The sequence below is a fragment of the Chionomys nivalis genome, chromosome 20 (assembly GCF_950005125.1).
Source record: "Chionomys nivalis chromosome 20, mChiNiv1.1, whole genome shotgun sequence".
Classification (NCBI taxonomy): domain Eukaryota; kingdom Metazoa; phylum Chordata; class Mammalia; order Rodentia; family Cricetidae; genus Chionomys; species Chionomys nivalis.
In genome coordinates this window covers 44,706,778-44,723,366 of record NC_080105.1, presented here as the reverse complement: position 1 = coordinate 44,723,366, position 16,589 = coordinate 44,706,778, and the positions used below count along the sequence as shown (strand labels likewise).

Below are 16,589 nucleotides of genomic sequence, written 5' to 3'. Positions count from 1 at the left end.
AACGAAGTTAGTGGGCCATAAAATAAGGTGTTACCAAATTAAAGAGTAAACATGGAGACCAAGCGGAACCAAATCAGCGGTAGTGCAGGAAACACATGAAAATATCGGGCAAAGAGGAGTACAGCCGTCAGGAGTCAGGCCTGAAAGGTCAGGAGTTCCACAGACACGTTTAATAAGCAAAGCATCGTGAAGCTGTGCCATGCAACAGGGTAAGACGCAGAGCTTCATTCTAATTCCAGGATGGGGGCAGGCAGACGCACTGCCACCATTCCCCAGAACTGCGGACACCAGGAACCACACCTCCACTGCAGAATTTCCATGCTATGCCTGCCTATCTTTTGGAGGAACAAGGAGGCATCCACCAACCTGGTCATGCTTCCATCCCTGTGTTTCCTTGGAGGGAAGAATGACACTCAGGGCAGAGAGCACACTGAACACAGGAGACACATCACACCAGGACACCGGGCACAGTGAGCGGACTTGGAATTGAGACCAGTTAGCTCTTTTCCTTCCTTGTATAATGCTGAGTGATGAGAAAACCATTGAAAAGATACTTCTGGGGAGCACACACCTTCTTAGCAAAGGAGCACATGCAGGGGAGCAGCCCGGCTGTGTACTGGCTGCAGCTGCTTCGCTGCTGAGCTTGTAAAGTCGAGATAAAGGCATTCTTAGAGTTCCAGGAACTGAAACAGGAAGACTGGAGCTGGGAGCCAGGGAGATTACCAAGGTAAAATTCAAGAGTTCAAAATGGAAATCACTGGATGTGAGCCCAGTGAGACAAAAGAGGGAGACAAGGGAAAGCTGCCTTTCCCTTCCAGATTCCCATTTTGGTCTTTGATACATAAGGGGGCCGAATTATCACCATCATTCCAATCCTTTCCCTTTCGACTAAGGGTATGTATTGTTTATCAGGTTTCCTTTCCCAGGAAAATTTCTGAATCATCTGACTTAAGTTATAAGAACAAATTATTACATTAAAAATATTTCATGTGAGTAAAGGGAGCAGAGAGACGGCTCAATGCTTAAGAACATTCTTGGAGAGAACCTGAGAGTTTGGTTCTTGCAGCTGAGAACTCCAGTTCCAGGTCATCTAATCCCATTTTCTGGCCTGTGTGCATCTGCACACATGAGCACAAACCAATGCAAAGACACACATGTAAGCATAATTAAAAATAAATATAAATTCTTAAAAATACTGACTAGGAACCAGGTGGTGGTGGCACACGCTTTTAATCCCAGCACTTGGGAGGCAGAGGCAGGCAGATCTCTGAGTTCGAGGCCAGCCCAATCTAAAGAGCTAGTTCTAGGACAGGCTCCAAAGCTACAACGAAACCCTGTCTCAAACGACAACAACAACAAACCCTATTAATTAGGGGAACTCTGGCTAGGCTAGGGAGAGAAGTCAGCTAGACTTGCAGGTGAGCATTGGCCCCAGAAGAGTTTATATCCCTGACACCTGGGAAAACTATTAGCCACCAGGGAGGGACTCGGGGGGGGGGGCGGGAATTACTACAGAAAGAAGAGCAAAGTGGTACTGATTTCACAAGAATAATCTGGAAGTCACCAAGATCAGTATGCAATAATTCCATCAGTTCAAAAAAAAAAAAAAAATTGAGAGCCAACTTTGTCGTGTGTTTGCACGGAGTTTACACACAGCCCACATTCTCAGTCAGTTATTGTCCAAAAGCCAGATGGTTATAGACTCCTGGTATTTCAGCTTCAGCCTGGATGACAAATACAAATACTCCAGGCCCCATTTTATATATCAAGAGTTTTAACCCAGTATCCTTAACCACAGCCCAAGTTCTTGTAAATGTGAATTTCCATACTTCTTTCTCCTGACTCGTCTTCTCTCTTTTATCTGCCTGCTTGTGATGTGCACTCTTCCTTCCCCTTTGCCAAATTCTAAGATTTCAAGAGCATAGAGTGCATATAGAGTGGTTTTCCCTATAGATTCTGGGTAGCTAATAGAGGTTTTTTTTTTTTTTTTTTTTTTTTTTTCTTTTCTTTTTTGTGCTCAGGACTGAGCTCACAAAGACCAAAGAGTTAGCTCCATGTTTTCTCTACTAGCTTCCTAGTAGAAGGAGAAAGTTATGTGCATGTGTGCGCATGCATGTGTGCGTGTGTTACAACTACACTCCCACAGTTGCATGCAGAATTACCACATGCAAGTATATTCAGTCAAGTGGATGTGCATGCAGAGGGCACTGACTTGGCTATGGGGACGTGGCTATTCCTTTGAGGGGAGCTGCGGGGACACATGACTGCATAGCACATAGCATATCACAGTGACTTCCCAGGACATGTAGCTGCCTCCACATCTGCTCCTGTGTCCTCCTAACCCATCACTGCACTGCTCTTCCACATTCAACTGTACTTGACTTACCTGTCAGGTGGGTACTGCTAATAAATGACCCTGTGTAGAGGTCAGTGTAATATACATGCCTCCAGCAGTATCTGCCCATCTTTATCTACCTACTTGCCAAGTGCCAGCCCAAGGTCCCCATCTCTGGCTTGACTCTATCCTGGGTGGTGCAGTCAACTGTGCTTGACTATGAGCGTTAGAACTTACAGGACTTAGGGGGCCTAAAATACACTTTGGATGGTACATTTTACTGATGGCTATCTGGATGATGGCTGGGTTGATCTTCTCAAATGCTTTCAACTCCTCACAAGCAGTACTTTCTCTCTGATTTCCCAGGAACCTTGCTAATCCTTGTGCACAACTGTTTATTGCTTGCTTGCCTGAAGGAGCATAGTACTGAGGAAACCGGAATCTGAGGGTGATTTTTAGAATCTGTGCTTCAAGAATTCCTTTTCTGCTGGGCTGCTCAGTACTTGGGAGGCAGAGACAGGTGGATCTTCATGAGTTTGAGGTCAGACTGGTCTACAGAGCTAGTTCCAAAACAACCAGGCCTGCTATACAAAAATTCCTGTCTCGAATAAACAAACAAACAAACCAAAACAAAAGAATTTCCTTTCTATTTCCATTTGTGCATGTGCGTTTATAACTGTCAGTCTTCTCACAGACACAGAATTGTCACAGACACACATAGGAAACGGCTGATTTGTTGGCTCCATGAGATTCTGAATGAAAGCATTGGTTGAGCAGGGATACTCTGTCTTTGTGGGCACAGGGTGCTGGGCCTTTCAATTTCATAAACGAGGCTTTGCATACCATTGTGTTACTGTTGTTTTTCCTTTCCTCTTATCCCTACTTTCCTTTTACTAAAAGTCACACAAGCTTTAGGCAGAGCATGAAAGGCTTCAGCATATCTGAGAGGGAAAAAAAAGTTAAGTATAACCTACATCTATAGATAACTCAAAAAACAACCAAAATACCTGATTGAGCAACCTATTATTTCCAAGTTGCAAAGCATGGAGGGATCATGAATGAAGTAAAAAGCACCCACAGAGGAATTCCTGAAGAGAAACAGAGGGTGGGAAATTGGGCCTTGAAAAGGAAAGAAGAAAAAATGAAGGAAGCATTTGCTTCCTGGAGATGGGATGCATAAGGGGCTGTTCCAAGAAGAGACTAGGCCCACAGTAGGCACTCAGTGGCCATCTGTTTAGAGGAAACTAGTAAAGTTTCTTGCCATCTCTACCAGGAATAGAAAGGGAGGATATGGCCTTTTATTAAAGCAATCAGGTGTCTGGTTTGATATTAAAATGACCTTTCCTACAATGAGGGTTGTTTAAAATATCTATATTTCTAAGGTAGATTGTGAAATCGCCTTACAGAAAGTCTCTAAAAATTCAACAGGACTCTGTAACAGTCTGCAATTACTTTATCTTAATTTTTTATTATTACTATTTATCAGAGTTGGCTGGGGGAATAATTGACCTTTCAAGGCTCCTTCTTAGAAATAAATTTGAGTGACAGCCCTCTCTAGTCATCTGTGGTAACCGATGACCTAATGAGTCAAGCCAGGGCTGTTTAGTTTATCTGTCCCATGTTTCCCAGCCTCTAAGGTAAAAGACATATTCATTTTTCTTGCTAATTAATTAACTCAATTCACATGTTACAAATTGAACATAAATCACGTTTAACATATAGCAGACAGGAACCTATCGTCAGGCCTCGAGCTACAAAGGCCTGGTATAGGAAGATGGGGGTACCTTTCTACTATATCCACACTATTCTGCCTGATCTCCCAATGGGTGTCCTGGAGGAACCACTCCTGCCATTGTAGAAAACCAGGCCAACAAACTTGAAATGCTAATGTAAGCAGCAGTGAACTGCTAAGGAATCCACATTAAGAAAATCTCCAGAAAGGGAAGCCAGGAAGAAGCAAAACAAATGGAAGCCACAAGAGCCAACTACTGAGCCAGAATCCCAACAGTAAGGCAACCTAAGGTCAATCCAGGAAGCAGCTTCCCCACAGCAGTGCAGGTGGCACACAGGGCTACTAGACTATTTCACAAGTTTTTCCTTTTAGCATAGATGCTAGATATATTGAATAAAAATATAGAACTAGCTGGGAGTAATGGTATACGTCCTAATCCTAGCACCCAGGAGGCTGAAGCAGATGGCTCTCTGTGTGTTCAAGGATAGCTTACCCTACATAATGAGTCCCTAGGCTAACCGGGACTGTAAGTTTGAGACCCTGCCTCAAAAAAATATAGAAGTAAATCTAAACTGTCAGTTCAATAACTAACAATATTATCATAAAGTAATTTGCATGTAATATCTAGTGCCAATATAGAAATTATTATGTGTTTACCCAAAATTTAAATTTAAGTGAAGGGTCCAGTAGTTTAACTGGCAATTCTCATCTTTGAACTGAAAAAGTACTGTATTTTTACTAATGGAAGAGGTACAAGGTAAAAGAGCTAAAGAGTCGGATTTGAACTCTAGCTTTTGAGTAAATTTCTTCACCTTAGTTACTTTCTTCTGACCACTGAAGACATCACATCTATAAATTTCAGCACATTGGGGAGAGAGTGATTGTGAATGCACAGCCTTAGTGAGGACCCTGGTGTTCTACTGGTACCAAAGAACACACCGGTCTATCCCCTGTTCTTTGTGTCTTTGCTTGCTTCTGAGGCATTTAATGAACAAATCCCATTATTTCCATTAAGGACAGAGCCAGTGAAATAACTAAAAATGGTAGTAGGAAAAAGCATGTACTTATGAAGTGCTAGAAATCAGATAGCAAAAAAAGTCGGAAACGCTAAGAAAATTACAAATGTTGCACACATATATGTGCTGAATTGATTTAGAGGAAGAATGATTGTGAAGGACAAAGCAAATCATGCAATTTGAGGAAAGTGCTGTACTTATGTAATTGAAAATAATCAGCACGGGATGAAGAAAAATGACGGACAAAATAAGGGAGAAAATGTTTTAGAGTGTGGCTGGAAGAATAGTACCAGTGCTGCTAGCCTCATGCTAGCTCAGAGGGGCCAGAAATCTGAGGAGGATTTAAAGGAATGAGCCAAAGACAATCCTGCCGGTTGAAAATACTACTCATGTCTATAGCCCAAGGCAGAATGACCACACATTAAGCCCGTATGGGCGAGTACTGAGCTTCCATCTTCTGAGAGTTGCCTACCTGGTAAACATTAGTCTCCTCTGCAAGCCAATGTACTGCAGACAAACCCATGGGACGCAAAGTTCTTGAGTGAAAAGAAGAGGATTCTAGTTGCCAGGCCTTGGCCGTACATCCAGGTGGAAATTATTGCAGGATGCAAATCTGTGGCTATATCCTACCACACAGTAGGTGAGTCTTCAAATTTCTTCACTTCCTTTTTCTCTAATCATTCAACTTCCATCTTGTATTACATTGTAAGGAGAAGACATTTCTGATTTTTCCTTCACACTTCATTGAGTCACATCTAACTATATATCATAAATACCTACTTCATGAAAGAATAACTTTGGCTACCTAGAAGCAACATTCTTGATTTTGTACTTTAATAAAGCTTTACTCGGTAAAGAATTAACAGGAAAACTCAGAACAATAACTTAATAAATATTTTTGATCTTGGTAATATTGTAAATTCAACAACTAAGATGATGAGTGAGACGCGGTCCTGGCCAGGCATCATGGCACTGGCTTGAAATACTGGCAACCAGGAAGTTATGGCAATCTTCCTGAGCTTGGGCTGCATAGTGAGACTAGGTCTCAAGATTAAAAAAAATAAAAATTAAGGAGTGGATTCACCAGAACTAAGGATATTTGAAGAAGCCGTATATGAATCCACTAGTGAAAGACAGTTAAAATACTATGGAGATGTGTGTGTGTGCATGCGTGTGTACGTGTGTGCGTGTATGTGCATGTGTTTGCATAAAAGTCCCCTGTTTGAGTGTGCTACTCCCAGAAGACATGGGTTTTCTACATGAAAATCTTAGTGCCACTGACAGGATACCTCCCTACTTGTTATTGGTCAGGAAGACCCCATGGGTACCCAAAATAACCCAAACCATTGCTATTGCTCTTAGGTGCCCACTATAACTAGGTAGCAAAATCCTATTGCTTAAGGCACCATTTTCTTTGGATACAGGATATAATTAACCTCAATTGACTAGAAAACTTGCTCCCTGAGAGTTCACCTATATAGATCCAGAAGGTTCTGTATAAGCTGCTGTGGGGAAAAAGATATCAATGGTCTTACACGGCACTAGACCCTTGCCAACCAGACAAGACAGGCCCAGCGGCACAACAGTGGCAGGATGGTTATGAAGGTAACAAATTGCTTTCCAATTGGACAAAGGTTTACACCATAGGAGGGATTATGGGTCTATTACTGTAAACCTGGTCAAAGGCTCATGAATGGGGAAGCTCTCAGTCCTAGGAGGAAACCTATTATTGTTATTTTGCTAAACAATCATGATATTGAACCATTAGATTTATGGTGCTCTAAAATACAATCAGGGATTTTTTTTTTCTTTTTGTAGTGTGTTGTCATCAATAAAAAAGACTCATAACAATTCAAAGTGCCAAGCTGTTCAGCAATAGACGTTACCCCCCCCCCCCCCAAGGCTCGGGAATATGGTAGAAGAAATGCTAGAAAAAACCGTAAAGAGATGGCAGACAAGGAGGAGAGCTGTGAAATTCTGACTTCTAGATATGGAATGGATTTTGCATATATCATCTTATAGCAGCTGTGGTTACCTACACAAGACCTGCCTAGGATCAAAAATCAAAGTTCCAACATGGATTGGGGAGGAGTCCCTGAGGCCCCACACTCAGTGGAAAAGCTACTGAATTTGGTGGCCAGGAAGTCCAGCAGCAGATTGTTAAACTAGTCAAAAGAAGGTGCTGTGCTTCAGCGAATGCTAGTAGGCTCCTGAAAAGGCTTCAACAGGCAGGAGATCTGCCCAGAATTTAAGTTCCAAAAAGCTCAGCTAAGCTCACTTAAGGAAACACTAGACAGGGTAAGATGAATGAAGATCTCTACTAGGAAGACAGCTTGACTTCGTCACCCAGGACCCTGACTTTTTGATATTCATTATTTGGGGCTTTATAAGGCCATTTTTTTGCAGGGATATAGTATATTTTGGACATACTTCCCTCAGATTCCACTTCTCTCTTCCCACTTGTTCCCTTTGTCTCTCAGACAGTTTTGCATTTCGTTTCCTGTCATCAGTGTATGCATGATATTATGTATTTATACTGCCTGTGACTGTGGGATCATTTCCTTTTCCTTTGGATCTTCTCTTCCTAATGTGGTCTTATCTGCAGTGACTCTGACTTCCTTTACATCTAAGTATTGCTGTCTTCCCTAGCCTGATCCTCAGCTCTCCTTTACTCACATTCTTAAAGCCTTGACCTCAACCTACCTGCTGGCTTTAAATATCATACTGGCACTGAGGAGTCCCAAATATGCATTTTCCTGCCCTGTGGACTATTGTATTCATCCTCCTGTTCCAATCTCCATTTGGCTCCCAATAGGACACGCAAACTGGACTCTTGGCTCTTTTTTCAAAATTAGTCATCAAGTTCCCAGTATTAGTAATGCCAACTCCATCCTTCCTATGCATAGCCCCAAATTTGGAATCACCCACAACATCTTTCTTTTTTCATATCAGTCTATCATAAAACCCTTGGGTTCAAAATAGGACTTTCTTTTTCAAATGTTACCATTGTCCATCCAGCCAAAGCCACAATCATCTTGTGCCTAGATTATTCTAACAGTTTAAGCATATTAACAGATTATTTTTGTAATGGATCATTGTAATAGATTGCTTCTGCTCTGCTTCCCTATGGGTTTACACTTGACACTGCAATTACAGTGTATCTTTGAAAATATTAGGCCGTATCTCTCTCAATGACTTTCCGCTTCCTTTAGAGTCAAGGTCACCATCTTTATGACGGCCTAAGATGCAATGGAGTTTCCTCTCTCACCTCACTTCTGTGATCTTAACTAATACCACTCTTTCTGTAACTTGGTTGTGTATAACCTTTCCTTTGTATATCTCCCCCAGAGCCTGGAAGCAAGTTCTTACCTCAGAGCCTTCACCTGCTGATGGTCCACTAACCTGAGCACTCACCCCCAGGGACTCCAGATGTGTGCTGCCTTGATTATTTGTGTTTTCTGAAATGCAACTTTATTAGTCTTTCTCTGAATACTTTATTCAGAAAGGCAATCCTCCCTCAAAGCCTGCCCCAGGTCCTCATTCTACTTAATTTCTCTTCATAACATGTCACATCATTGCCCCGTACTTGGTGTGTTTTCTGACATTCATATTCACTTCTTCTTCACCCAAACTGTGAACTTTATGAAGCCCACAGTGTGTTGGGCTTAGGGCAGATTCTCTACTCAGCAGAACCTATCTTAGCACATAGTGAGGATGCAAAAGGAACTGTTGAGCAAACGGATGGGAATGATGGAGTCAGGGAAGCAGAGATTGGTTTGAGCACAGAGAAGGCAGTCAGAGATGGTTTGTTGGATATAGAGAAGGAAATAGGTGGCGAGGAAGGAAGAGACTAAGGTTTTGACCCAGACCATTGACTTGGTGGTCAACTGTTTACTAAAATGGAGAATATAATAGCAGGGATGGGCTAGAGATGGAGGCAGAGAAAAACAAATTGAATTGTGAAGTTGGAACTAGTTCCTTAGATGTCTCTGAGGCAGCTGAAACACTTTTTCTTTTTCTTTCTTTCTTTTTCTTCCTTCCTTCCTTTCTTTCCCTCCCTCTCTCTTTCTTTCTCTCTCTCCCTCTCTCCCTCCCTCCCTCTCTTCCTTCTTTCCTTTCTTCCCCTCCTTCTCTTTCTCTCCCTCTCTCCCTCCCTCTCTCTTTCTCCCTCCCTCTCTTCCTTCCTTCCTTCCCCTCTCTCTTTCTCCCTCTTTCTCTCTCTCTCTTTTCTGTCTTCCTCTCTTTCTCAAGATTCATTTATTTTTATTTTACATGTAGGCATATAGGAGTATTTCCTTGCGTATATGTCTATGCCCCATACGAATACAGTGCCTGCTTGCAGAGTCACAAGATGGCCTTAGATGCCCAGAAATGGGAGTTACAGGTGGCTGTGAGTCACCATGTGGATGCTGGGAACTGAACCTGGGTCCTCTGGAAGAGCAGTCAGTGCTCTTAACCTCTGAGTCGTGTCTCCAGTCTTGTAGGCACTCAAGACAGAACAACTGTGTAGAAGGGCGCTGAAAAGAGATTAGAGCGCAGAACCATTTTCTGGGGTAAGCCTGAATCTTGTCAGTGCCCTTCTTTTGTTGAAACTGCTGATCCAGCAACCCCTCAAGAGTTTACAGCCACTCCGAAAACCCCATTCTCCAAGCCTCCAAGGAGTCTCACTCTCAGAATGCAACCATTTTTCAGTTTGACTCTGGGGGTTCATGCTTGCCATTCAGAACCTACTATATTTCACTGCACCTCCTGACATTGTTACACAACATTTATTGAAAGCACATTTGATGGTAATGAAGTTTCTATTAACTATGATTAAATCTCATAAAGCACCTGAAGATAATTTAAGATGTGCAGAAGCAGAAAATGAAACATTCGGTTTAGTACATTAGGAAACGTAATTGATTAAATTATCTCATTTACAATAAGTGCTTTCATGAGCTATGCAGTGCGCATATTTTCCCCAGTTTGTCATTATGATTTGCCAACACATATCTTAAGACTTCACTTTCTCTTTGTACTTTCCTACAACGCAAAGCTAGCTCCTTTGCCTGTCTGTTCTGGAGAACGGTGTAGAAAACTCCCTCTGAATGATGTAGTCTACCCACCAGGGCGCGTGGAAGATGATATGTACCGCTATATATAGGAACAGGTTGTTTCTCAATTATCTTCATAATTGACTTTGATTTTGCATCAGTGATGATTCATGTCGTCTTAAACCCAGCCCCCACTTCCACTGAACGACTAACCTGAATTTGTGTAATGCACTTCCAACCATGCAGCTCACAGAGCCCTGACTGGATTCCTCTGGGAGCTTTTTGCAATCACATTGATTCTGGCATGGTTTTATTTTTAGGGAAATCACAAATTAAAACAGTTTAAGCGATTCTGTTGCCATATCCAGCAATTAAGCATGGTGCTTAGGAGTGAGAACCCCAAGCACAAATGAATTCAGGAGTCCCTAGAGACAAGGAATAGCTTCTGTGGGGTTTATGCCTGAAAGTACAGATGTAACCAAATTCGAAAGGCACAGGACTCACAGACTAAGCATGAAATTAATTCTTTGAAACACACACACATGCATTTATAAATAATCCTCGTGTTGGTTACCACATGAACACCCATGATCTTCTCATGCTCTCAATACCCAAACTGGGGGATGACATGCACAAGAGACTAAGAGAAGTCACAGAGTCCAGCCATCCTAGCCACCTCCCTGAGAGTCAGGACACAAGTATGGGCTGAATATTAAAGGCCAAGTTCCCTTCCCTTAGCATGTGCTCATGCCAACACACATACAGACACACAGTGCTGAGTTCTTCCCGACTCAGTCTTCCAAAGCAAGTGTGCACGGAACAAAAGTACACCACTTGGGCACCAATGGTTCCTTTACACATAGCTGGCGGCAGCAGATAAAGACACTAAGGAAGGTTTTGTTTTGAAGAGTTCTCAGATTTTAAGTTAGTGACCTCAATGTGCTACAGGCTGCCCATAGCAACAAAGTAGAACAGGAACAAAGTGCCTGGATTGTCCTGTCATGTCTTCTGATGCTCACCCCTGGGTACCTATTTCTGTCTGTCCTCTAAGGTCTCGGTTTTCATCAAAGAAGTTAGCTAATATAAGCTGTTAACTCTCCTAAGAGCTTTGGATTCTACTGTTGTGAATATAAATCATCAGAAGGCATTCATCTTGCATTAAATGAGAGAAACTGGACAGAGACAGGTTTCCCAAGCTTTACATTTCGAAGCAGCTGGCCAACTGTTTACTTCTGCTAACGATGCCAGCTGTGTGGTTCTTGTCTCATAGCCTGAGATTCCTTAGTATGCTTTACCTATCTCTAGGTCCATGCAGTTACTTAGACACAATAACATGTCAGTTCTAGGAGTATCCCCCATTATAGATTCTAATACACTTGTTTTTTTTTTCAAAAGTAGAATATGCTTATTAAATTCCCATCATACTCCAAGATTCTGATCTGTTTGGTCGCCCAATCACAAATTCTATGGCTATGGTTTGCAATCTGAGTGCATGATGGAATCACATGGGGAGCCCTGAAAACTAAAGATTTCTGGATTCTAATCCCTGCTCCCCAACTCCCAATTTTTCAAAGGCCTCCAGGTTACCATAATTGCATCAGCTGAGAGCCATGGAGTCAAATGCCAGGTTTCCGACCATTTAAGCCATGCTCCATTCTCTAAATCCCCTGGATGCAAAACAGAAATAATGCAAAGGCATCTTCAGAAAGCAAGCCTGTAGCTAGGGTACTGAAGCCAACACCAACACTCAGCTTGGGCCTATTTCACTGTGGAGTGCTGGCTCTAATCTACCTAGTTACCATGGGTTTCACAGTAGGTGAGACTCAGGGCTGGCATTCTCCAGAACCCTTCCTTCCCTGCCTTTTCCTGGAAGGGCTAGGAGCCAGGCGTTTGCCCACAAAGCTGCTCTCATGCATGCGTATACTGACAAATATTTATTAATTTTAATGCTATAAATCTCTCCAGAAATAAGAATCCTAGATGACATCTGCAGAGAAATGGACTTAGAGACAGAAAGAATCAAGAAGAGAGATTTACTTTTGCTTTGAGGGAGGGGAAGGGCGTGCATATTTCTTTTTGATTTAAACCTCTGATATGTGACTCCAAACTCAATGAGGAGAGGCCCCGAAAGCCCTGGATCTGTCAGAGGACTTCACTTCTGTTTGGCTCCTGAACAAATACAACAGCAAGGCAGCAAATATGAGAATAAATTATATTCACAAGAGGAAAAATAACTTACTTTGGGGTTTTATTTCATGAAGAGGTTTTTTATCTAAAAGAAAGAAAGAGAAAAAGAAAGTTGCATTTAATAAATTTACATGGAGCAGATATATTCCCTGTATTACTTTGTATGGCCTTCTATAAATGAAACATTTTCTCCAATTTGCAGGCAATATGGATTATGGGGCCCACATTTTTTCTTTTGCATTCTAACTTTTTATTTGCCTCTTTTTGAAATATTTCCATATGATGATTATTTTATTTAAGAATATATTTTCTCTCCAGTTTGCTAGCATACTTTTTCTCTGTTGCTTCTGCACGATTCTTATCTGCATGATAAGTGCAAGGAGCTTGCTGCCTGCTCCTTTTAATGCCCAGGGAGCAGCCTGCTCAGGCAAGAGATGCCATTTCAGTATACATGAAGACAGAAAAATGAGCCAGGGAATAAATATGTAAAGAGAGCCTGCAGTGGTTTGCAGTAATCATGGTCTGGATGCAAGCTTCCAAACTGCCTGTTGAGGCATTCCCTGGGGCTATGGATGTGGTGTTGGGAGCATTTTCAGTTTGGGTTTTTGTCCCCTCCGCCCCCAATCTGTTTAAATGCATGTTGTCTCTCTGTGAAAAAGATGTCGTTGTATGTGCAGCAAGCTGGTGGGATGTAGCAGTGAAAGGCAAAGGTCATCTGGACCTCAGCGGTCAGAGTCAGCTGAGACATTTGTGACAGTTCTTCCCAAGGCTCTCTGTCCATCAAGTACCCCACCAGCTCTCATTCTACATCTCACACTGATATTGGAGCCTGTGGCTTACTTTGTTTTTCCTGTTCTTGGTTCCACCTCAGGCTAAACACCACTGTAGAAGGCAGATTGTGCACTTTCTAGACGCCAGGGCAAGATGCCAGGATTTAACATTTTGCAGAGCATCCTATGAGAGGGTGTCTGTGCCTCTCATAGTCCTCTTCTAGGCTTCCAGATTACACAGGTCAAGGTCATTGGCCACTCACAGAGTCACAGAGCTGGAGCCGTGCGAGGTTACCTTCTACAGACTTGTTCTCTATGAGCCTGAAGATGGCCACATAGAGTGAGGCTTTCATTGTGGATTATGGTTTTAACAGAATCAAACCCAGCATGCTATATATTTTAGAACTTCATAAATAGTATCTTACTGACGGCATAATAACTCCTCCCAGGCAGATAGGCTGCTATGGTCAGTTTGGCTAGGAATTTCTGCCAACTAAACCCACTTCTGAATTTCATATCGATCTTGATAGAGGTTCTTATAGTACATAAATATAGGGTGTTTAGAATATGGCTTTTGTGTGTTTTGCAGTCTGACCTGTGATGGAAGAAGATTTTACAAGTTGGATGCAAACCATACTCCTGTATATGGATCATTTAATGGTCGGGGGAGAACGAGACAGCAGCAGGTACCGCCTTCAAAACGAATGTTTTCTGGGATGATAATATGGTATTTACATTGACATGCTCATGTAGGATTTTTCATTCACGTTTCTGAGAACACTTGCATGCCCCTCACACAGACTCAACACATTTCCCCGAGAGCAGGTGGTAGCTGGGAAGTCCAGATCCTACTGCTCTCAACAATTAGAAGGCGGCGGCTTTGGTGGGTTCAGCGGAGCTTCCGGTTTGCTTACTGAGAGGCTCTGGATGCATTCGGCACAGGCACCAAGAGGCTGGCAGGCCAGGGCTAAGATGCCTGAAAGTGATGCATTGTCACACCCACGAGAGGAGATGGGGGAACATCTGTTTAGGACTTTGGCTGAGTGCAACTGTATTTTCTCCTCTGAACCACGGGGACTAGGAATTAAACCAGGGAACAAAATGAAATGCCATTAAGAACAGGTGAGATGCAAGATGGAGTCTTCAGAAAAAAAAATACTGATAGCCAAGCTGTGAGAAAAATAGGGTGGTCGGGTTCTACTGAGAACAGCTCTAAAATAAGAGGAAATGTGGCCTAGAAGCCAAGGGTTAAGGTCTGGAGACAGAGACACTGTCACAAAGGCCCACAAGGCAGGGACCCTGAGTTTCCCTCTGACCCAGTTCTGGAGCCAAGGTGTTTGGCAATGTGGCACTGTACAAATAACACAGACTTGGGGTCTCAACTGGACTTGATCTTTAGGGGTTCCACATCCTGTTGGTGTGCCTTGAAGGTTCTTACAGTGAACCGGGCAAAGTAACACCCTTAGAGTTTGATATTCAGGACTAAGCAGGATAGATACAGGACCATGAAGCACAGGGTAGACACAGGGTTGGCTTAATAATTGCAACAAATGATGGTCAATGAAGTAATTTCAACGTATGAAGATGGTTGCGAGCCCAGTAACTCATGATGCTTATCTGTGTTCCTGCTGGGAAACAGATCACAATGCCAGGTCAGGAACTGCACGGATTTGGGGCAGGGTGCTGGAATGACAGTTAAACTAATGTCTCTGCCATGGTGAGACCAAACTAAGTCACAGCTTAGTCTCTTGTTGTGCAGAAAAAGAGAGGGATCCAGAAATCCTCTAGGAACCATTTGCCTGAATCCATCATTGTTAGCCTTAAGGGGGACAACCGATGATATGAAAAGACCAGCCGTTCACAATGGTTTCCTGCTGCAGTATAAAATGCCCCAAAAGGCCACTGTTCTCCTGGCCAGTATGTCTTCTGTTTCAACAGCCACCTTTTAGAAAAAGCTGGAAAGCTCTGAAGCCCCAAGGCATTAGTCCCCTGCCATTAGCATCCAATTTGGGTTCTGCTGTGTTTTGTGAAATAAGAATATCTGGAAGCCGGGCGGTGGTGGCGCACGCCTTTAATCCCAGCACTCGGGAGGCAGAGGCAGGCGGATCTCTGGGAGTTTGAGGCCAGCCTGGTCTACAAGAGCTAGTTCCGGGACAGGCACCAAAGCTACAGAGAAACCCTGTCTCGAAAAACCAAAAAAAAAAAAAAAAAAAAAAAAAAAAATTTCTGGAAAAGAAGCGGCCACAGAACAGCATTTTCCTCAGTTAAACACTGAATTTGACCTCAGCCCTCTGCATGTGCTAGAGAAGGCCATCTAGCGACCTCTCTAACTTTGAAGGCTTGGCCCACACCACACTGTTTTAATCTGTTTGCATAATCATTCTCTCACAAAGCTCAAGGCCACGAAACAACTTGGCCTTGGTCAACCAACACCTCTCCACTTTAATTTCCCCCTCTCCAAAGGGCTGCATTCAAATGCCCCCCTAGTAAATTAATCCATTAGGGCCAAGGTTCTTAATGTTGGCTGCACGTTGGAATCACCTGGGAGCTTTTAGAATAAACACCCAGGCCTGGGCCCCACTCCAAAAGGTCCTGATTAATTGGGGTTTGTGTTTTTTGTGATTACTACTACTTCCTGGCAAGAAATCAGGGGCTGTGTGTGGTCAACTCCAGTTAGTCTCTGCTTCCCTAAGGGGCAGTGGGGGAGTGGGCATACAGACAGGCCTAGGAAAGCCGGTTTTCTATTTGACAAACACTGAATTAGTGCAATTTTGAGCCACTGGCAGCTAAGCAGTAGTTCTGGGAAATCACAGCCACTTCTTAAGGTCTGCCTTAAGCCCTGGGAGGGCAAAAGGATGGAAGGAAATGGATGATAGCAATTGTAACTCTACCTTATTTACAAGTGAATGAATCAAAGGAATTTTTAACAGAGTCTTAAGGTGTTGTAACTTGGAAAATCATGTTTGCTGTTAACTTCGTAAGCAGCCTAGACAGGCACTGAAGGGAGAGAAAACTTCACCACAGAGAATAAACACGGCTAATGGTAAGCCAGATATACAAGTTTAGGTTTTTCTCTGATTTTTATGTATACGCCATTAGATAAAAATATGTATGCTTACATACGTGGTAGCATGAAAACATAGGAAATTACCAATTATATTATCATTTTCATGTAGGAAAATTATAGCTTATTGTGTTGCTTTCTGCCTTTGTTATTATTAGTGTTTACTGTAATGCAAATAAGGTTTTGTGATTCCCTGTCCCCAGTACATGTGTATGTGTATGTAAAAGTATGTATATGTATGAGAGAAAGGGAGGAGAGGGAGGAATGAGATGGAAGTGGAGGATGGGAGAGAGGTGGGATGGGAGATGGAAGGGAGAAGAGAGGGAGAGATGGGAGATGGGGGGGAAGGAGAGGGAGGGGTGGGGAATGGAAGGATGGAGGGACAGGAGAGAAGGAATGGGAAGGGGAGGGAGGAAAAAAAGAGGGAGGGAGAGAGGAAGCACTTTACT

At 42.8% G+C, this 16,589-nt stretch overlaps 1 protein-coding gene across 5 annotated transcripts in view; it reads right to left on the bottom strand.

Moving 5' to 3' along the window:
- The window catches only part of Unc5d (unc-5 netrin receptor D), a 522,183-nt gene that overhangs the window by 71,125 nt on the left and 434,469 nt on the right, over window positions 1-16,589 (bottom strand). For all 5 annotated transcript variants that reach the window (XM_057752764.1, XM_057752765.1, XM_057752766.1 and 2 more), the window contains one exon: window positions 12,359-12,391. In XM_057752764.1, the coding sequence (XP_057608747.1) occupies window positions 12,359-12,391 (33 nt within the window). The remainder of the gene's footprint in view (window positions 1-12,358; window positions 12,392-16,589) is intronic.